The sequence below is a fragment of the Microtus pennsylvanicus genome, chromosome X, assembly GCF_037038515.1.
Source record: "Microtus pennsylvanicus isolate mMicPen1 chromosome X, mMicPen1.hap1, whole genome shotgun sequence".
Lineage (NCBI taxonomy): Eukaryota > Metazoa > Chordata > Mammalia > Rodentia > Cricetidae > Microtus > Microtus pennsylvanicus.
Genome location: NC_134601.1, coordinates 111,234,082 through 111,252,358, shown reverse-complemented (window position 1 = coordinate 111,252,358; position 18,277 = coordinate 111,234,082). Strand labels below are relative to the sequence as shown.

Genomic DNA, 18,277 nt, shown 5'->3' with positions numbered 1-18,277 from the left:
CATCTAGTTCAACTCAGACTTTTGTGAAACCCTCCTGGGCAAAATCAGAAACAAGTACCTTAATGTACAGCTGTATATGCATACAAAATAATATATATTAAATGCAAGTAGCAAAAGGAAGATACTATCCCTCCTTTGAACTGTTAATTATTTTTGAAGCTAAGGGTTGCATACTTATCCATGAACATACACAGCTTTTCTTCAAGTGAGTTAGCTGATTATATTTCAACAGTGAGGGATCTTCATGCACATACATACCTGGAACATTTTCATCTTCACTTCCATGGATGTCTTTCCAACCCAGCTAACATGGCCAGTGAACTTAATGTCCTGTTCAGGACTTAAGCTCTGTTTACACATATCTGCAAAATAGAAAGTTAAGAGCCATCCAAACTATATAAGAAAAGTTAGTACTATAAGTGAACAAAAACATCTGAAAAGCTGACAAGTTGTATTATATTTATCTTCAAAACTACAATAATTTTTGACATACAAAATAAATCTAAAAATCTGAGACCATACAAAGACTATAAAAACCGTAATTAAATTAAACTCTTCCACTTAATTATATAAACATCATGTTATATTCTAGATAGTTTCATATATACATTAAAATCCCCTTTAAAAGAAACCATTTCCCCCCAATCCTAATAATACTTCATAATTACTGAAAATTATAAGTATGCATAGAAGCTGATCTTGCTTACCAATCTTGTCCACTAGGGCTGTCACTATTGATAAAGGAGACATCATAGCAGAATGATTTCTGTTGTGCATGTAGCAAACAAGAACTGTAGGAAAACCAGAAGAGTATAATAGAAAAGCAAAATTATTTCTTCCATTTACAATTCTCTCCCTTAAATTCACAAAAGGTCTTATTTTCAATAAAATCCAGTACTACTCATGTAATGATCTTATTCTAGAACTAAAGACTCTTCTTTTGGTTTACTGAGACAAGGTCTCACTCTGCTGCCCAGGCTGATTGGGAACTCACTATACATCCCAGGCTGGTCCCAAACATGTGGTGATTATTCTACCTTATTCTCCTACATACAAGAACTGCAGATGTGAACCTCCAGGCTTAGAAAGACATTTTTCCCTCTTTTTATGTGTGTGTGTTTGCATATATGTATTAGTGCTGCATTTGTGCAGGAACCTGTAGAGGTCTGTCCTAGTTGGTGTTACTATTGCTGTGTAAAACACCATGGCTAAAAGTAACTTTGGGAGGAAAGGGCTTATTTGCCTAATGCTTCCAATTACTGTTAATCACTGAAGGAAGTCAGGACAAGAATTCAAACAGAGCAGGAACCTGAAGGCAGGAGCTGATGCAAAGGCCACAGAGGAGTGCTACTTACTGGCTTGTTCTTCATGGCTTGCTCAGAGTGCTTTCCTATAGAACTCAAGACAACCAGCCCAGGAGTGGCACCACCCACAATAAACTGGGCCCTCCCACACCAATCACTAACTAGTCAACCTCCCCATAGGCTTGCCTACAGCAATATCTTATGGAAGCATTTTCTCAATTGAGGCTCCCTCCTCTCTGATGAATCTAGTTTGTGTCAGAGTGACATAAAACTAGCCAGCACAAGGTCCAAATAGAGCACTGGATTCCCTGGAACTAGAGTTACATAGAGAGAGTGTGATCTGCCATGTAGCTATTGGAAATGAAACCTGGCTTCTCTGTAAGAGCAGCTAGTGCTCTTAACTACTGAGCTATCTCTCCAGCCCCTGCTTTAAGTCTTTTAGGTGCTAGGGATTAGAAACCACTCTACTATATCTGGCAGCAAAGACTTATAAACTGAATCAATCTGGAGATCCTTTAATCGGACTATTCCCTCACTTACAGATAAAGTAAGGAAACAAAATTCCAAAGCTCAGAGCTGCCAAGTAGCTTGTCACCACCCTGAGGAAACAGTGCTAAATGAGAGCAAGGCCTAGGACAAGCTGACAGTATCAAGCAAACATCCCCAGAAGAGAGGAACTAAGCACAAGGCCTCAGCTACATGCTTTCCTCCTGATTCTTCCGCAGTCACGAAGCTGTTTTCCTTAGTTATCCCCCTTTCCCAACCACACTCCTGACTCCCACACTGCCCTAGAATCCTGTGTACACCTTCTGTATCTTAACATACATTATATATTTTCCAAGTATGGTTCCATGTGCCTTATGAATGTGAACTCATTTAAATTTGTACTGCAGTTCCACATTGGTTGATGTCCCTGCTTTCCCACCATGATGTACTCAAATATGTCTCATTCATCCTCAGGTCAAAGTCTGCTGAATAAATACTTGCTGAATGACAGTTAATTCTTCCATCCACATATCTTTTAAAGGATACACTGGGGCATGCAATGTTACAGGCAAGAAACCCCACTTAAAAGCCTGTCAGGTTCCCAGAAATCTTGCATGTGACCTGTGTCATAGGAGTAGAATAGGAAATTAAAAAAATTCAAGAAATAAGAAAAAAGTAGATCTGACAAGACTTGACTAAATGCAAGTTTCTAGCTTAGATGAGTGTTCCATTAGACGGAACACAATGGGCCAATTGTATTGAAATGTTGTTTGCTTGTTTATTCAGAGCTAGGAATTGACTCCCACCATGCTTAGCTAGCACTCTGCCACTGAGCTATACCTCCCAGCTGAAGATTTTGAATTTGAGAAGTCTAAAAAGTACATTAAAGGGAAGATATCCAGTAGACAGGAAGACAACCTGGAACTCAGAGGAGCCCAAAAAAATGTAGTTTTACAGGTATTTAGCATATTCATAGCAACTGAAGGGCTAAAAATAGATGAGATTATTTATACAGAATGTACAAAGGTATCCTTCAAAAATGCAGAAGATAAACACTCTGGAACAGTCAACATTTAATGGATCAACGGAGAAAGAGGAACCTATGAAGAGGACTGGAAAAGAGATGCCAAAGAGTCAAGAAGAAACAGAGACCAAGAATGAGGGCAACGATATCACAAATCACAAGAGAGATCAGGGAAGCTGAGGGAAGAACTTAGTAGACTGTGCAGTGAAGGAGACAAGGGTGAGTGTGGCAAAAACACTGGCAAAGGCACAGAAGAGGTGAAACCAGGCTATAGCAGCCAGGCAAGTAATCAATAGTTCACGGTAAGGAACAGCGAAACAAATGGACTTTTCTAATTCTTTCCAGAAATCAGCAATGAAGGGAAGGGGAAAATTGAGAGTGTTTATAAGGGAAGGGGGTTTATCTGCTTTTCACTTTGAGATGGAGAAAATTGGTGTTTATAAAATGTGGGGAAAGTAAAGTTGGGAAATGGCTTGGGATACAAAGAAAACGGCTTAAATGGTATGGCAAGTTCCCTAAAGAAGGAATTAAAAATATTAAGAGAATAGGTGGAAGGGATTGGCCATCAACAGGAGGTCACGAGAGAGAATACAAGGGTAGGGTCAACAAGAGAGCTCAGCCACTAAAGGTACTTGCTGCTAAGCAGAACGACCTCAGGTCAATCCCCAAAATCTGCATGGTAGAAAGGTAGAAACAACTCCCATAAGCTGTCCTATTCACATACACGCAAATAAATTTAAAAATTTAAAAAAGAAAACTAAGGGCAATGGCAAAGGTGTTTGTGTATATAAGGACAGCTAAGAAAACCAAAGTAAGATATGCAAATATAAATGTGTATAATTTTTAAAGACCACTAAGAATTTCTAACTAATGTAGAGAAGAAGGGCAGCTATATGTAAGTGGGCTTCTGTTTGTAAGAGACTTGAGAGTCTTTAAGTCCCTTCCCAACAGTTCAATCTAAAAGTCATTATGAGGGAGTGAGAAGGGCAACATGGAGGAATGAGTGGAATGAGCAGGATATTCTTGTAGAGGGGAATTGACAAAAGTATGGTGAGAGTGTTGCAGACCTAAAACAATGAAGAGGGTGACCTATTTTTTAGGTTGCCAGAGTACAAGGGATGTGACAATGAGGATTTGGGTAGTGGTAAATGGGTTATAGGCAGGAAGCTGGTCACGTTAGTAAATATATTAAAGATAATGGAGCTAATTGGAAAAGGGAATTATAAATATTGAAGTGCAAACCATAGACTGCTAAACAAAAGTTGAAGGTACCAGTTTAAAAGCATAGTCTTCATATACATAGATCAATAAGTAAACAAATGTAAATGGACATACATGGACATACATATCCAGGATTGTGACAACCAGTAGCCACAACTACTCCCAGCATATAGACTTTAATGCCATTCTCCAGTAAAAAGAACTACAATCCCTCCAAGACTTGGCTAACTGGCTGCCTGGGCCAGAGAAAGGCTAAGATGAATCTAGAATATCTTACTGGTCAGAAAGTTGAAAGTGCTCATAGAATGATGGAGGACACATTTTTTAAATCCAGGGAGCCATGGAGATGGCTCAGTTTTATAAAGCGAGGCCAGCCTGAGCTACATAGCAAGTTCTAGGCCATCCTATACAGCAAGACGTTGTTTGAAAATTTAACAGTAACTTGTGGTACTAAGAATGTAGGTCAGTGGTGGAACACCTATCTGCCATGTTCAAGGCCCTCAGCTCAATTTCCAGTACTGCAACATTATGAAGAGGAAAAAGATAATAATAATAACTGAAAGTCTGGCAAGGAATGGGATACTTACAAGGTCTCAAAGTATCCTTACAATGATGCTAATTTGCTACAAAGGGGAAAGGAGTAATTTTACAGAAAACATGTCAGATATCACATTCACTATGTGAAAGTTTACCTTATCAGAAACTGGAGAAATAAAAAGCTAAGTATCATTTGATGAGCCATAGTAAGAACAAAGCATCCCTCCCATGGCGTTCCAGCTGAAGATACAAATCCTGACACTAATCATGAGAACACATCAGACAAGACTAAAGAGAGGGCTTGTCTATAAGAATCTACAAGAAAAGCAGCCCGCACCCTTCCAAAGGGCTAAGCTTACAAAAACCAAGAAAAGGTTGGGTGTCTATTTCTAACACAACTACCAAATGCAATCCATGCATAGAAAGCGTGCCTTTCTTTAATAAATGACCACTAGTGAATACTGACTAGCCCTGAGGATTAAAAAGTATTAAGTTTCTGATCATGATAGTAGCATTATGGTTATATAAGAGATGTCCTACTTCATAGGAAATGTACACTAAAATATATGGTGGTCTGCAATTTAATTTCCAACACATGATACATGGAAAATGCTTCTTTACATGGTATCTGTAACTTGTCTTTAAATACTTTTTAAATGCTGGGTGGTAGTGGTGTACAACTTTATTCCCAGTACTTGGGAGGCAGAGGCAGGTGGATCTCTGTGAGTTCCAGGACAGCTTGGTCTACAAAGTGAGTTCCTGGATAGGCAGGGCTTTTACACAGAGAAATCCTGTCTCTAAACACCCTTACCCCCAAAAAACAAAAAAAAAAATTTCTCTTAAAAAGTTTTAGTGACCCATTGAGTTTAGTTGGGGTGCACACATGGGCATAAGTGAGGGATTATTTACAGGATCATAGCTCAATTTGCCGGTGACTACACCACTTAAGAAACCACTAACTGTCTATAGATCCTCAGGGAGGAGTGGGGCTTCATAAGCCCCTCATACCTAATAACAGTTAACTGAACATAGAGCTTCCGGGAGAGGTGGGACCTCCTAAGTAGTTTACTCCCCTATGATGGATTGCCAAAGGGCCCAATCTCGTACAGGTCTTGTACAGGCAATAACCTACTGAAAATTCAAGAGTGCAATGGCCATGCCATGCTTAGATAATAGTGTTCCCTGACATTCCAGATAAAACTGCATCTAGAGTGCATGCTTAGTATGCTTGAGGCCCTGGGTTCAATCCCCTGCATTCAAACTAAAATTTAAAACTAAAAAATCATAAAGAAGCCTCATTTGGATGGTAACTCTGTTATATGGAAATCCATATTCATAAGAAAAACAGTATGACAATGAAAAACCTTTTCTGTCTGTGTGGTATAACGAATAAAATGGCCCTTTCTAACTGGGATTCGCTGTCTACCTGTAACTGTTCTTAGGAAGACAAATACCAGTACCTCCTAAGCTGTCAAGGTCCTCAAGAATCCGGCCGAATCTGTTGAAATAAAGCCAAAATGTGAATTAAATGAAAATCACAATGACTTCCCTTTAAATTTTCATAATGTCCTTTGGGATAAAGAAAGAGCCCTAAGATTGACTGTAGTGATACTTACACAAGCCTTTCACTGTACTGAACCCACACAGTCATACACACACTTCAAATAAATGGACTGTAAGGATTATGAATTCTATCTCACAGTTGTTATTTTAAAAGGAAAAAATGATAACATTTTTGACAATAATGAAAATAATACAGCGTTACCTTACTGTGTTTTGAACAGTCAGATATTTATCTCGCAGCTCAGGATCAGTACCCAAAGGTAGGAGAACTTCGATGAAACTGTCCTTCATTTTCCTCGGTGGTAGAGCTTTCTGTGATTTAGCCAACAGGTTATGAAGTAACTTCCTCTCCTCCATTGCTTTCACATGGTCTCTGAGAAGAAAAGGTAGGCTTCACAAAACAAGAACAGTTCTGTCCCACAATTCCAGTATCCATTCCCTCAAACAGGTCAGTCAGACAAAATAAATGGAAGAAAGGAGGGATCAAGGCCTACTTGATCTTCAATTCCTTCTTTCCCTTCCCACGAAGCATTTGGTAAAACAACATTTCTGATGACATTTTTATGCTTGTGGATATAAGTCTCATGCTCTCCCAAGTAAATTAGCTGTCATTAGGTATATACATAAGAAATGCACGCCTTTAATCCCAGCACTCGGGAGGCAGAGGCAGGCGGATCTCTGTGAGTTCGAGACCAGCCTGGTCTACAGACCTAGTTCCAGGACAGTCTCCAAAACCACAGAGAAACCCTGTCTCGAAATAAAAAAAAAAAAGAAATACATACTTAGTGATATAGATACACCTAAATGAACCACATATCCAACTGATCAAAAAAAGTTTATTCAGGAGCTGGAGATACGGTTCAGTGGTTCAGAGCACTGGCTGCTTGTGTAAGGACTCAGATTCAGTTCCCAGTATGCACAGCCATCTGTAACTCCAGTTCCGGAGGATCTGATGTCAACTTCTGGCCTCCTCAGGTACTACACACACGATGCACATACATAAATGCTGGCAAATCAGCCTTACACATGAAAATAAATAAATCTTTTAAAAGGTTTATTCATACTAGCCCCACAGCTTAGTGGTAGAACACTTGCCTAGCAGAGTCCTGAGTTCAATACTAAGCATGAGAGCAGAGAAAGGCAAGAGACCAGGTGCTGACACTCTTATTCTATGTCCTGTCAAGTTCATCTCCATTCTCATCTTCTCCCTCTCCCCTCCTCACTCATCTGACTCTCTCCCTCCCCTCCCATCCCTTCAATCTCAGAAGAGAGACAAACGAGATAAGTGAATGATATCCAGAGGTATGCAAAGTGGAATAAAGGGTTACAAAGGAAGAAAACATTTTTAAAAGGCAGAGAAAAAAGAAGAGTAAAGCAGAAGACAACAGAGAAAGCAATAGGAAACAAAAATGTTATGTAAACAACAGCAGCAACATGTAAGAAGTCCTTCCAAATTTAAATGATAAACTATTATTAGTTTAGTTCACAAAAAAATATTAAAGTCAGAGAAACAAGTTAAATGGTACTAGATAAATGGAGAATGTGCAATACTTTCAAATCAAACAGGCTAGCCCTATAAAAGTCAAATTCATGGGGAAAAACAGGTGTAAACTGTCAATTTTCTCTGGATGGGGAGAACTCAAAAATCATCAGACATCAGATGTAACTTTTAAAACATTTTTGAATCTTAACGTTGTTTTAAAAACTTTAATCCTAGTCTGGTTACCTCTTCTTGCACCCCAAGAAATCTCTAGACTTCTAGCCAGACGTGCCCCTCCCTGAATCCACACATGGGTCCCTTTGCCCCACCTTCACCACTCTACTCCATACCCAGGTGTTAGAAGTTCTCCTCCAGACTCTAGCCTAATATGTAACCCCAACAACCTGACATTTGTTTTTCTGTAACCTCCTGGATCATGCCTAGGTCTCAGAGGCAATGCCCTGGCCTAGTCTGACCACTCAATTCCGCATGACAACCGACCTCTAGACTTCGACCAGGAAGCATCATATCCACAAGCTCCTTCTGGGGACTGGCTTGGTGAGCACCCTGACCTCATCTAAGCCTTTTCCTAACCTCCCAGATTGAGCCTGGATCCCACAGATGGTACACCACCATAGTCTGGCCTTCTATGGCTTCTCAGCAAGGCTGTCCTCGGCTTGGGCCAAGATCCGTGCTACCTATAGCCCAAACCACAGAACTCTCCCAAGCCTTTGAATAAGGGAGTCAAGTTACATGAAACAGTAAACCGAGAAGACTTGAGTTCAAGTCCCACGTCTTAACTGTGAGTTTCAGTTTCACTGTGTTAAAAAATGGAATAGAAAAATATACCATAAGAACATTACAAGTTTTCTTCTGAGAATCAGTGAATATACCTAAACAGTTTTGAAAGTGCGCAATATAAAAAAAGAAAAAAGAAAAGAAAATGTGCAATATAGATAAATCCCGCTTTTCATGGTGATGACGCATCAACTGATTAAAACATTAAGAAGCTGTTGTTTTTGCCCCAATGGGAAAGCCCCACCTCCACATAGGTCTCCCCATCCATAGAAGAGGACCAGCAACTGAGCCTAAATATTACTTAGCATGATGCCTGGGGGATAAAACAACCAAAGTGCTTACCTCCAGTTTGTGGATATTCCTACTATCTCCCGTAACTTATCCCGAACTGAAACAAAAATAAAGCCATTACCCCATGAAACAAGGCAATAGGAAAAATGGGTTAGGGCAAAATGCTCAGGAACTAAGCAAAGCTGCTCATGCACTCAAAAGGTATCAAGATTCCTAAATTCCCATTCAATGCTATAACAGCTCAGGGGAGGGATCAGGCTTCTGATCTCTGAAAATGGGAAACAACTATACCATCTCCTTAGTGCAAATAAACATACTTTTTTGTCAATTACTGAGGTTCATTTACATAAATCATAAAATTTTCATCCAAAAGGGCTGATAAAGCCTTTTGATAAAAAGAGATGAGTCACTTTAAGATGGAAATCTTTTGTACATGTATAAGCCAGAGAACAACCATAGGTATCACTATTCAGGTGTGAGCCACTTTGTTTTTTGAGACAGGATTTATCAGGACCTGGAGCTTGCTAGGCTAGGCTAGGCTACCCAGCCTGTGAGCTTGCTAGGCTAGGCTAGGCTACCCAGCCTGTGAGCTTGCTAGGCTAGGCTACCCAGCCTGTGAGCCGCAAATACCCATATCATTTCATGTCCTCGGTGTTGGGACTACAGATCAGTCTCAGGTTCTCATGCCTGCAGGCAAATACTTTACCAATTGAGCTACCTTCCCAGTCTGGGAACAAAGATATTTAGAAACAGAATCTCCACCTATTTTCTTATAGGCAGCATTAGAGAAAATAACTTAGTTCAACAACTAATACTAATATCTAAAACTGAGTTTTATTGCAATTGATTACTTACATATCTATACCATCCTAATTAAAGCAGCTTAAGCCAAAAAAAAGCAAAGACTTAAATCAAGGTAAAGCAAAAAGTGTGATTTAATTTTAATTAGTGCCCACTATGCAGGAGTGAATTAGCTTAAAACAAAACATAAGCGCTGAGGGGAAAAATCAATACTAATTACCACACACCATGATTCACATGGATAGCTGAACATGCTGTATGGAAAGGGGAAAATAATTAGATTATCAGTATTAATTTAAAATTAGAAAATAAACATATAATATTTCAAATAATCTGTTTTTTCTACCATTTCAAAATATAATTTCCGGTCATAGGAAATTAAAATGTAGCTATACCTGGTCTTTCAATAAAAAAATGATCAAAACCAAATTATGCTAAGAATAACATGTAGTCTCCTGAAAGTGGTGGATTTCATATCATACTGTTGTATATATGTCACATACTCAGTGAACACATTAATTATGGTGAAACCATAAAGAATTGTAAAACATCACCATTAGTAAATTATTCTTATTTCTGAATTTCCTCCCCCCCAAAAATAATGTATACAAAATAGCCCAAACAGTAGAGATTCCTGATGCTCACTGACATAAAATAGTTCTCACTAGTTTGGTCACTGTAAAGATCGGTAGGTGCTGAAAACCAAGAAATTTCAATTTTACACATATTCATATTTTCTCTCTCTTTCGCTCAGACCCCTTAAAGAGGTGACAATTTTAATTTTTATGAGTATTTCTAGTTCCTAAGACATACCATAGTCTGCATATAATATTAGTAAGTGCAATTAAGAATACATTAACAATGTTCCTCTAACAAAACTATAGATAAGCATTTAAGGTTGACACAAATGGCAGGCTCATGTCTTCTTCATGACTATATCTCTGTTCCAGTCTTCTGTAGCTCTACACAGGAAGTGGATAGAAGAAACTGCTCAGTCCCCAAGGCTCCTAGGAACACATCAAATTCTGACTCCGATTTCTACATCAAGCTATTATGCAACTACCTTCATTATTTTATACGTGGGATACTTATGAAACGCTGAAACTTAACATGTATCCAGGATAGAGAGGTGATGCAGTGGTTAAAAACATGTACTTCTTGGCCATTCTTACAGGTCTAAGATGGAATCTCAGAGTTGTTTTGATTTGTGTATCTCTGATGGCTAAGAATGTTGAGCATTTCCTTAAGGCCAAGATCAAAAACACTGATGACAACTTATGCTGGAGAGGTTGTGGGGAAAAGGGAACACTTCTGCATTGCTGGTGGGAGTGCAAGCTGGTACAGCCCTTTTGGATGTCAGTGTGGTGATTTCTCAGAAAATTAGGAAACAACCTTCCTCAAGACCCAGTAATACCACTTTTGGGTAAATATCCAAAGGATGCTTAATCGTGCCACAAGGACAGTGCTCAACTATGTTCATAGTAGCATTGTTTGTCATAGCCAGAACCTGGAAACTGCCTAAATGCCCCTTGACTGAAAAATGGATAAGGAAAATGTGGTACACAATGGAGTACTACACAGCAGAAAAAAATAAGGAAATCTTGAATTTTGTGGGCAAATGGATGGATCTAGAAAACATACTGAATGAGGTAACCCAGACCCAGAAAGGCAATTATCACATGTACTCATTCATAAGTGGTTTTTAAACATAAAGCAAAGAAAACCAGCCCACAAATCACAACCCCAGAGAACTTAAGACAATAATGAGGATACTAAGAGAGACTTACATCGATCTAATCTACATGGTAAGTAGAAAAAGATGATCTCCTGAGTAAGTTGGAAGCATAGGGAGCATGGGAGAGGGTTTAAGGGGAGGGGAGAAAAAGGGAAGGGAGCAGAGAAAAATGTAGAGCTCAATAAAAGCAATAAAAAATAAGATAAAACTTAGAAAAAAAGAGCATTTACTTCTTCTCTGGAATACCTGAACTCAGTTCTCAGCACCTGTATCAGGTGGCTTAACTCCAAAGAAAACCGACACTCCTGTATGCACAAGTGTTCTTGTACAAATGCCCTCCCCCCCACATATATGTGTAATTATTTAACATGCACGGTTCATTACTGCTGCTGTCATTCTGTGCACCACCTCCCAAGGAAAATGGTTTTTTTCATCATATAGGCACAAAAGGGAAAAACAATCATGCTTGCCTTCACTGATGTGTAAGGGTCCATGATTTTTGGTGTACTGGGATCTTTGACTCAGTCCTCTGCCATGAGTAAGAAGCCCCCTGTTCAAGGTACAAAGCCTGGAAAACAAGAGAAAGCATACTTAAAATAGTTTCTAGAGCTGCTTCTCTAGGAATCTGTAAGATGTCACCTCTTCCAGAGTATCTAACCACACACACTCTTTAGTAAATGCTTTGTTCTTTACTTGCACACCACATTTCCTCAATAAGTAACATGAACTCAATTACAAACTAATCATCTTTGAACTTTGAGTCATCACTTTGCACTCAAAGTACTTATAAAACTTGTTGAAAAAATCCTAGGACCCTAAAGAAAAAAAATAAAAGCTATGTACCCAAAGGAACCGTACCAATTCTCTCAAAAATGAGCTGGGTAAGCTGATGGATAGCTCACTTTTGCAAATATTGACAACCATATACTACCATATCAGTAATAACATATAGCAGCCTGGTATGGTGGCAGATCCAGGTGAGTTCAAGGCCAGCCTGTTCTATACAGTGAGTTCCAAGACAGTGAGGGCTAAATAGTGAGACCCCACCCACACATACATACTCTGAAAGCTGAAACATTACTGAAGGAATCAAGAATTCTAAACACCGTCATCTACTTCAAGTTACTGGCAAATTCCTATACTACACAATGTTATGACAATGACTAGCCAAAAAATTTACATGTTTACCTTTTCTTAGAGCAAGCTACTGAGTTACAGCATTCAATGAAAGTCACTCAGTAAATCTGCTTTATAAAAATCTGCTTACATGTAGTTTTGACAATTAATGTGCTGCTAGAATAAATCTTTGACCTTTCACCAAGCCAACTAATTCAGCTGCAAAACAAGATATGAATATGGATACTTCCTCACAGGAGATTGTTAACCCCTTTGCCACCTGGTCATCTTATTTAGCGATGACACAATCCCTGTTGGCTCAGTAAAACAGAAGCGCCCACTGGAGGCCTTCAGTCTTTATGCCCTCTTTAGTCCTCATCTGTATGGCTGTCAGTCACTTGGCATTTTGTTTCACACAGTAACCTTTCCCTTTTCTGTACTTTTCTACACAGATTAATATTCTAGTCTTCTTGATCTTAACCTTAAAATTTGAATTTTCTCACAATGTGATTTAGATTTTCTATTTTTCATCATTGTACACACTTTTATATAAGTTCAAATCTATTAGCCATGGAAGTAGGTATGTATTCCTGTATTCTGTCATCTCATAAACTAGGATTCTGCAATAGAAAGAACTGACTCCACAAAACTGTCCTATGACCTCCACCTGCACACCATGGCACACACATGTACATCATGCAGATATACACACATAGACACAATAATATTTTTTAAATAAAAAACACTGGCGAGATTAGGAAGGTAGCTCAGTGGGTAAAGTATAACTTTGTTCAGCTATCAGCAACCACATAGTCAGGTGTGGCTGCATGTAGTGAAAAGAGCGGCAGGCTGCGGCTGCGGCCTGGCTCCCGGCTAGCTTTACCCGAAATAATTACACGGAAACTGTATTCTTTTAAATACTGCCTGGCCTGTTATCTGCAGCCTCTTATTGGCTAACTCTCACATCTTGATTAACCCATTTCTAATAATCTGCGTGGCACCACGAGGTGGTGGCTTACCGGGAAGGATTCTAGCCTACATCCATCTGAGGTCGGAGAATCATGGTGACTGCTTCACTGCCTTCTTTCCAGCATTCTGTTCTGTCTACTCCGCCTACCTAATTTTCTGTCCTATCAAAGGGCCAAGGCAGTTTCTTTATTAACCAATGAAAGTAACACATAGACAGATGAACTTCCTCCATCATGCATGGGTGCCTATAACCCCAGAGACAGGAAAGCCACCAGAGTTTGCTGGCCTTAAATGATCAACTCTAGTCTCAGTGAGAGCTCCTATCTCATGGGAATAAGGCCAGTGTTAGAGCAGGATACTCAATGGCCTCATCTTGATGCTGCATGCAAACCAACACACTTGTAAACATACATGTGCATACACCTCAACTCACATGCACAGACAAACATGAAAAACCCACTACAAATAGGAAAACTAATCATTCCCATTGCTACCATTCGCCAAAAGACAAAATGGCCCTGAATTCAAACCCCAGGGGTAACTGAATTCAGAAAAACACCTGGGTCAACATATTTTTAAAGTGAGTCTCATGTCCTAAGTTTGTTTGCAGCTTAAAAGATGGGATATATATTTTAAGGAAATTTGAACACTTTTTAAAAAAAACTGTATGAATTGAGCATATAGCTGAGTTGGCTGAGTGACTGCCTATCATGCTTGAAGCCCTGGATTCACTTTCCAGCATATATAAAATTGAGGGTGGTGGCACATGCCTACAATCACAACATTCAAGAGGTAAAGGTGTGTGTGGGGGGGGTGGGTATATGGGTATGTGGACATGAGTGTTGCTGTATGTGGGTGCTGGTGGGATCCAGCTCAAGGGAATGACTCTTCTGAGTTGGAGTTACAGGTATTTGTGAACTATCTGACATGGGTGCTGGGATTTAAACTCAGGTCCTCTGGAAGAGCCCCAAGTGCTCTTAACTACACAGCTATCTCTCTAGTCCCTGAACTGCATATCTTAAAACTTGAAAAAACCCAGGCAGTGGGGGTGCACACCTTTAATCCCAGCACTTGAAAGACAGAAGCAGATGGATCTTTGGGAGTTCGAGGCCAGCCTGGTCTACAAAGCAAGTTCCAGGACAGTTAAGACTGTTACACAGAGAAACCCTGCGCAGAAAAAATTTTAAGAAAAATAGAAAAAAAAACTCATATGACATTGATATGAAAAAAAGAATAGCTTTTAAACAGCTGTACCATATATTTGTGCTTTGAGCTGACTCACATGGACCAAATTCTAGTCCTGTAAGCTCCATTAACAGCAGGGGAGTGCACCCTTTTTATTTTCTACACCACATTAATACTCTATCTTTTCCGTTTTAAACATAGAAATAACTTACCACTGTGTTACAATTGTCCACACCATTCAATACAGTACTGTTCTGTAGATTTACAATCTGGGTGCTGTAAATTGTAGCATTCGGTTTGGCCTGGGTCATCTGGGTTTGTGTTAAGTATACTCTGTGATGTTGTACGACAAAACACACTTAACAGTGCTGTGCTTAGAGGATAGCCCCACTGGTAGGTGATGAAGCAGTTAAGCAAAAGAGCAGGAGAATTGCTTAATAATAGCCAGTCTCTCAGTCCCTCAAGATTGCTTTACTCTCCTCCTCATCTCTGATAAAACCACAAGAGCGCCACAACATGACCCCCTAGCTTTTCAAGGAAACTATCATGGATCCTTTAGGACACTCAGGCCACAGGACCCCAGGACTGAACCTTCCTAATGAAAGAGGCCTGAGAATTTCAACCTCTCCATGGCTTGCCTAGGGAGCTAGAATCACCTGCAGTAAAAAAAATGGCAAAAAAAGAATTGTCAGTGTATTATCATATCTGTATTATCATATCATAGACAAGCCTGGGGGTGTCAGCTCAGAGGTAGAGGACTTGCTTAGCATGACTGAAGGCCTGTGCTGCTATCCAGTACCTCAGCTACAATAGCCCAGACAAGGTTATTCATATGTCCATTGCCATGAGAAAATACCTCAATCTGGAGATTAAATCAAGTGGCATGATGCATGCATGCCTGGGAAAAAGCCCCACAAGCAAACACTAAACCTGATCACCTCAGACAGTTTGTCCTTATGTAGGGATTACCTCTCAACTAGACACTGACAGAAGCCAAGGTTCACCAGGACTAACAAGAAAGGAAGACAATGACATAGAGTGCAAGGAAGAACTTATAAACTGGGTTAGAAGGGCTCAAGAAAGGAGTTGTCGGGACTGGAGAGACAGCTCAATAATTAACACTACCTCTTTTTTAAAAAAATTGAGATTTTATCTTTATGTGTATGGGTGTTCTGCCTGCATGTATGTCTGTCCACTACATGCATGCTGTGCCTGAAGAGGCCAAATGAGGGGGTCAGATCTCTTGCAACTAGAGTCCTTGAACCTGGGTCCTCTGGAAGAGTAGCCACTACCCTTAGTCACTGAACCAACTCTCTAGCCCATTAAAAAGTACTTCTTGCTCGTATAAGAGATTTGGGTTTGGTTAGCAGTACTCACGTGGTAGCTCACAACCATCTATAACCCCAGTTCCAGGGGATGTGGTGCCCTCTTTTGGTCTCCACTGGCATCAGGCACGCTTATGGAACACATGTAGACATGCAAGCAAAACACTCATACACATGAAAATAAAATTTCACAACCCTTTGGAAAGGTCCTGTGGAAGAAGGCACAAGGGCAAGGCCAAAAAGCTTATAGAAGCCTTTCTTTCACATTATGTCCAAAGGTAATCATGCCCTTCTTGTAATGACTTTCAGTCTGTCTTCAAATAGTTTGACAAAGCTTAGGTGCTGGTGAGTGGGGAGATGACCCACTTTGTTCACCTGATAGCAAGGTTCCTAGGAACTGTAAAGGCACATCAAGGGCCCCTAGAAAATTAGTCAAGGTCGAGTTCACCAACAGCAGGATGACTTCTGAAACCAGAGCAAGTGTCATTCTCTTGGAAACCAGGCAAGCAGAAAAAATTTGCATGTTGTGGAATAGGGACAGCCAGATATGCCCTTTAGTCTAGAGACTTCAGTCCTTAACTGTGCCAACTGGAAAGATTACATCTACCAAAAGGCATTCTCATTGCCCATGTGGTCCAACAGAGCCCTTTCATTACAAGACCCTTGCCGCTTATCAGAGTCACCTTCTAAATTGGGCATAATGAACATCTGTAAATCCCAGCACTAAAAAAGCTGAAAGCTGAAGGACTGCCATGGGTTCAAGGCCAGCTAATATTACTTGGGCTGTTTCTCTCAAACCAATGAATAAATATACAGACAAGAACTGGAAGTGGTGACACATGCCCTTAACCGCAGCACTGGAGAGGGATCTCTTTGAGTTCAAGGCCAGTCTGGTTGATATGTGAATCGAATTTTAGGCCAGCCAGGATTACATAGTGGAACCCTGCCCCAAAAATAAACAAACAAGTGGCTGGAGAGTTGGCTCAGTGGTTAAGAGCACCTGTTGCAAAAAGTCCTGGGTTTGATTCCCAGCACCCACATGGGGGCTCACCACTTCAGGCACCAGACATGTATGTGGTTCAAAGACGTTCATGCAAGGAAAACACTCATAGACAGAAAATAATAAAAAGAAATCTAAAATAATTAAAAATAGATGAATCTGCTTATGCGAGCCGAACCCAAATGCTTTGCACACGTGATAACATACTTAAGTCAGATTCCAAGTGTGTCAAGCACATAACCTCCAGAACATTTTTCAAAGAGAAAAGGGCTGGCAAGGCAGAACTGAAAATACTGGCTTTCAGAAAAGGGGCTACCCCAAGGTTCCAGCCACACCCATGGTGAGCAAAGGGACAGGAATTTCAAGGGAACACCCCGAGTCTTCCCTTTTTAAAGTGCCAGAGTCACCAGGGCAGACTCGCATTCTTCCAAGCTAGGTCGCTGGGCCCGGGTACGGGCAGCTGGGTGCCTCTTTCGGCATCCTTTGCTTCTGTCCCGCCCACTGCTTCTTCCGCCCCACGCCGGCAATCGAAGGCGTGGGCGCCCTAGGACAGCGCTCCTCCAAGCCCTTCCACGCCCCGCCACCTACCACATCGCTGCCCGCTTCATGGTACTCCACTGCCCCGCCAGGGGTGGACAACCAAATCTCTCACACTCCTGGGCGGAAGCAAAAACGTGACAGAAGAGCCTGAGTGTGAGCCGGAGTCCAAATACCGGCAACCGCCCGCCCAGGAACGACTCTTGCTTGGTGCCTACGCCACAAGAGGACCGGGAGGGGTTGGACCTCACGATCGGAAGGGCGGGGCTACGTTCCTCGGGGGCGGGACTACCACGTAGAGAACGTCAAGTCCTGATGTTTGATTGGTGGGCAGCTGGAGACGGACTCAATGGAACTTCCCATTCAATCAGCTAGGTGGGGTCCTAGACTAACTGACAGGACTCTTCCCTCAGTTGTAAAGGAACCGCTCCTCACAGTTCAGCACAGCAGAGGGACATAGCGGCTGGGAGCATCTCAGCCCTGGTTGAACTCTTTAGTTCCCGATTCCTAGAGGTTTACTCCCAGTCCGTGCTTCTTGCCCTTAACATCATCTGAGCAGCTTTCGAAAATATGGGTACCATGATTGTTCTCCCAGCAATAGGAAGACTGAGGCCACCAATTAGAGGCCAGCCTTGGCTAAAGCCTTGGTCTAGGTCAGAAGAAATACTGTTGTTGTTTTTATTTGAAGTTTTGGTTTAAAAATTCTTAGTGATGAAAATTAAGTTGAAGAGAATTTTTCAAGGGAGGCCCATGCCTGTTATCCAGGAAACCCAGGAGAGTGAGGCTGGACGATCACAAATTCAAGATCTGCCTGATTACAGAGTAAGGTCCAGTACAGCCTTTGAAGCTCACTGAGATCCAATCTCAAAGTGAAAAGTAAAAAATGGATTGAAGGATCTAAGTGG

General features: G+C 40.8%; 1 protein-coding gene across 4 annotated transcripts in view; it reads right to left on the bottom strand.

Annotated features, from left to right (window-relative positions):
* The window catches only part of Acot9 (acyl-CoA thioesterase 9), a 56,846-nt gene extending 39,196 nt beyond the window's left edge, over positions 1-17,650 (bottom strand). Inside the window, exons 1-8 of one of the 4 annotated variants that reach the window (XM_075957718.1) lie at positions 17,424-17,650; positions 11,711-11,808; positions 9,733-9,759; positions 8,756-8,801; positions 6,338-6,508; positions 6,033-6,070; positions 708-791; positions 259-362 (exon numbers count right to left, since the gene is read on the bottom strand). In XM_075957718.1, the coding sequence (XP_075813833.1) occupies positions 259-362; positions 708-791; positions 6,033-6,070; positions 6,338-6,508; positions 8,756-8,801; positions 9,733-9,759; positions 11,711-11,808; positions 17,424-17,443 (588 nt within the window). In that variant the 5' untranslated portion in view covers positions 17,444-17,650. Of the gene's footprint in view, positions 1-258; positions 363-707; positions 792-6,032; positions 6,074-6,337; positions 6,509-8,755; positions 8,802-9,732; positions 9,760-11,710; positions 11,809-17,423 lie in introns of all 4 variants that reach the window. The other 3 variants (XM_075957721.1, XM_075957720.1, XM_075957719.1) reach the window with 3 other exon arrangements.
* Positions 17,651-18,277: the final 627 nt, after the last annotated feature.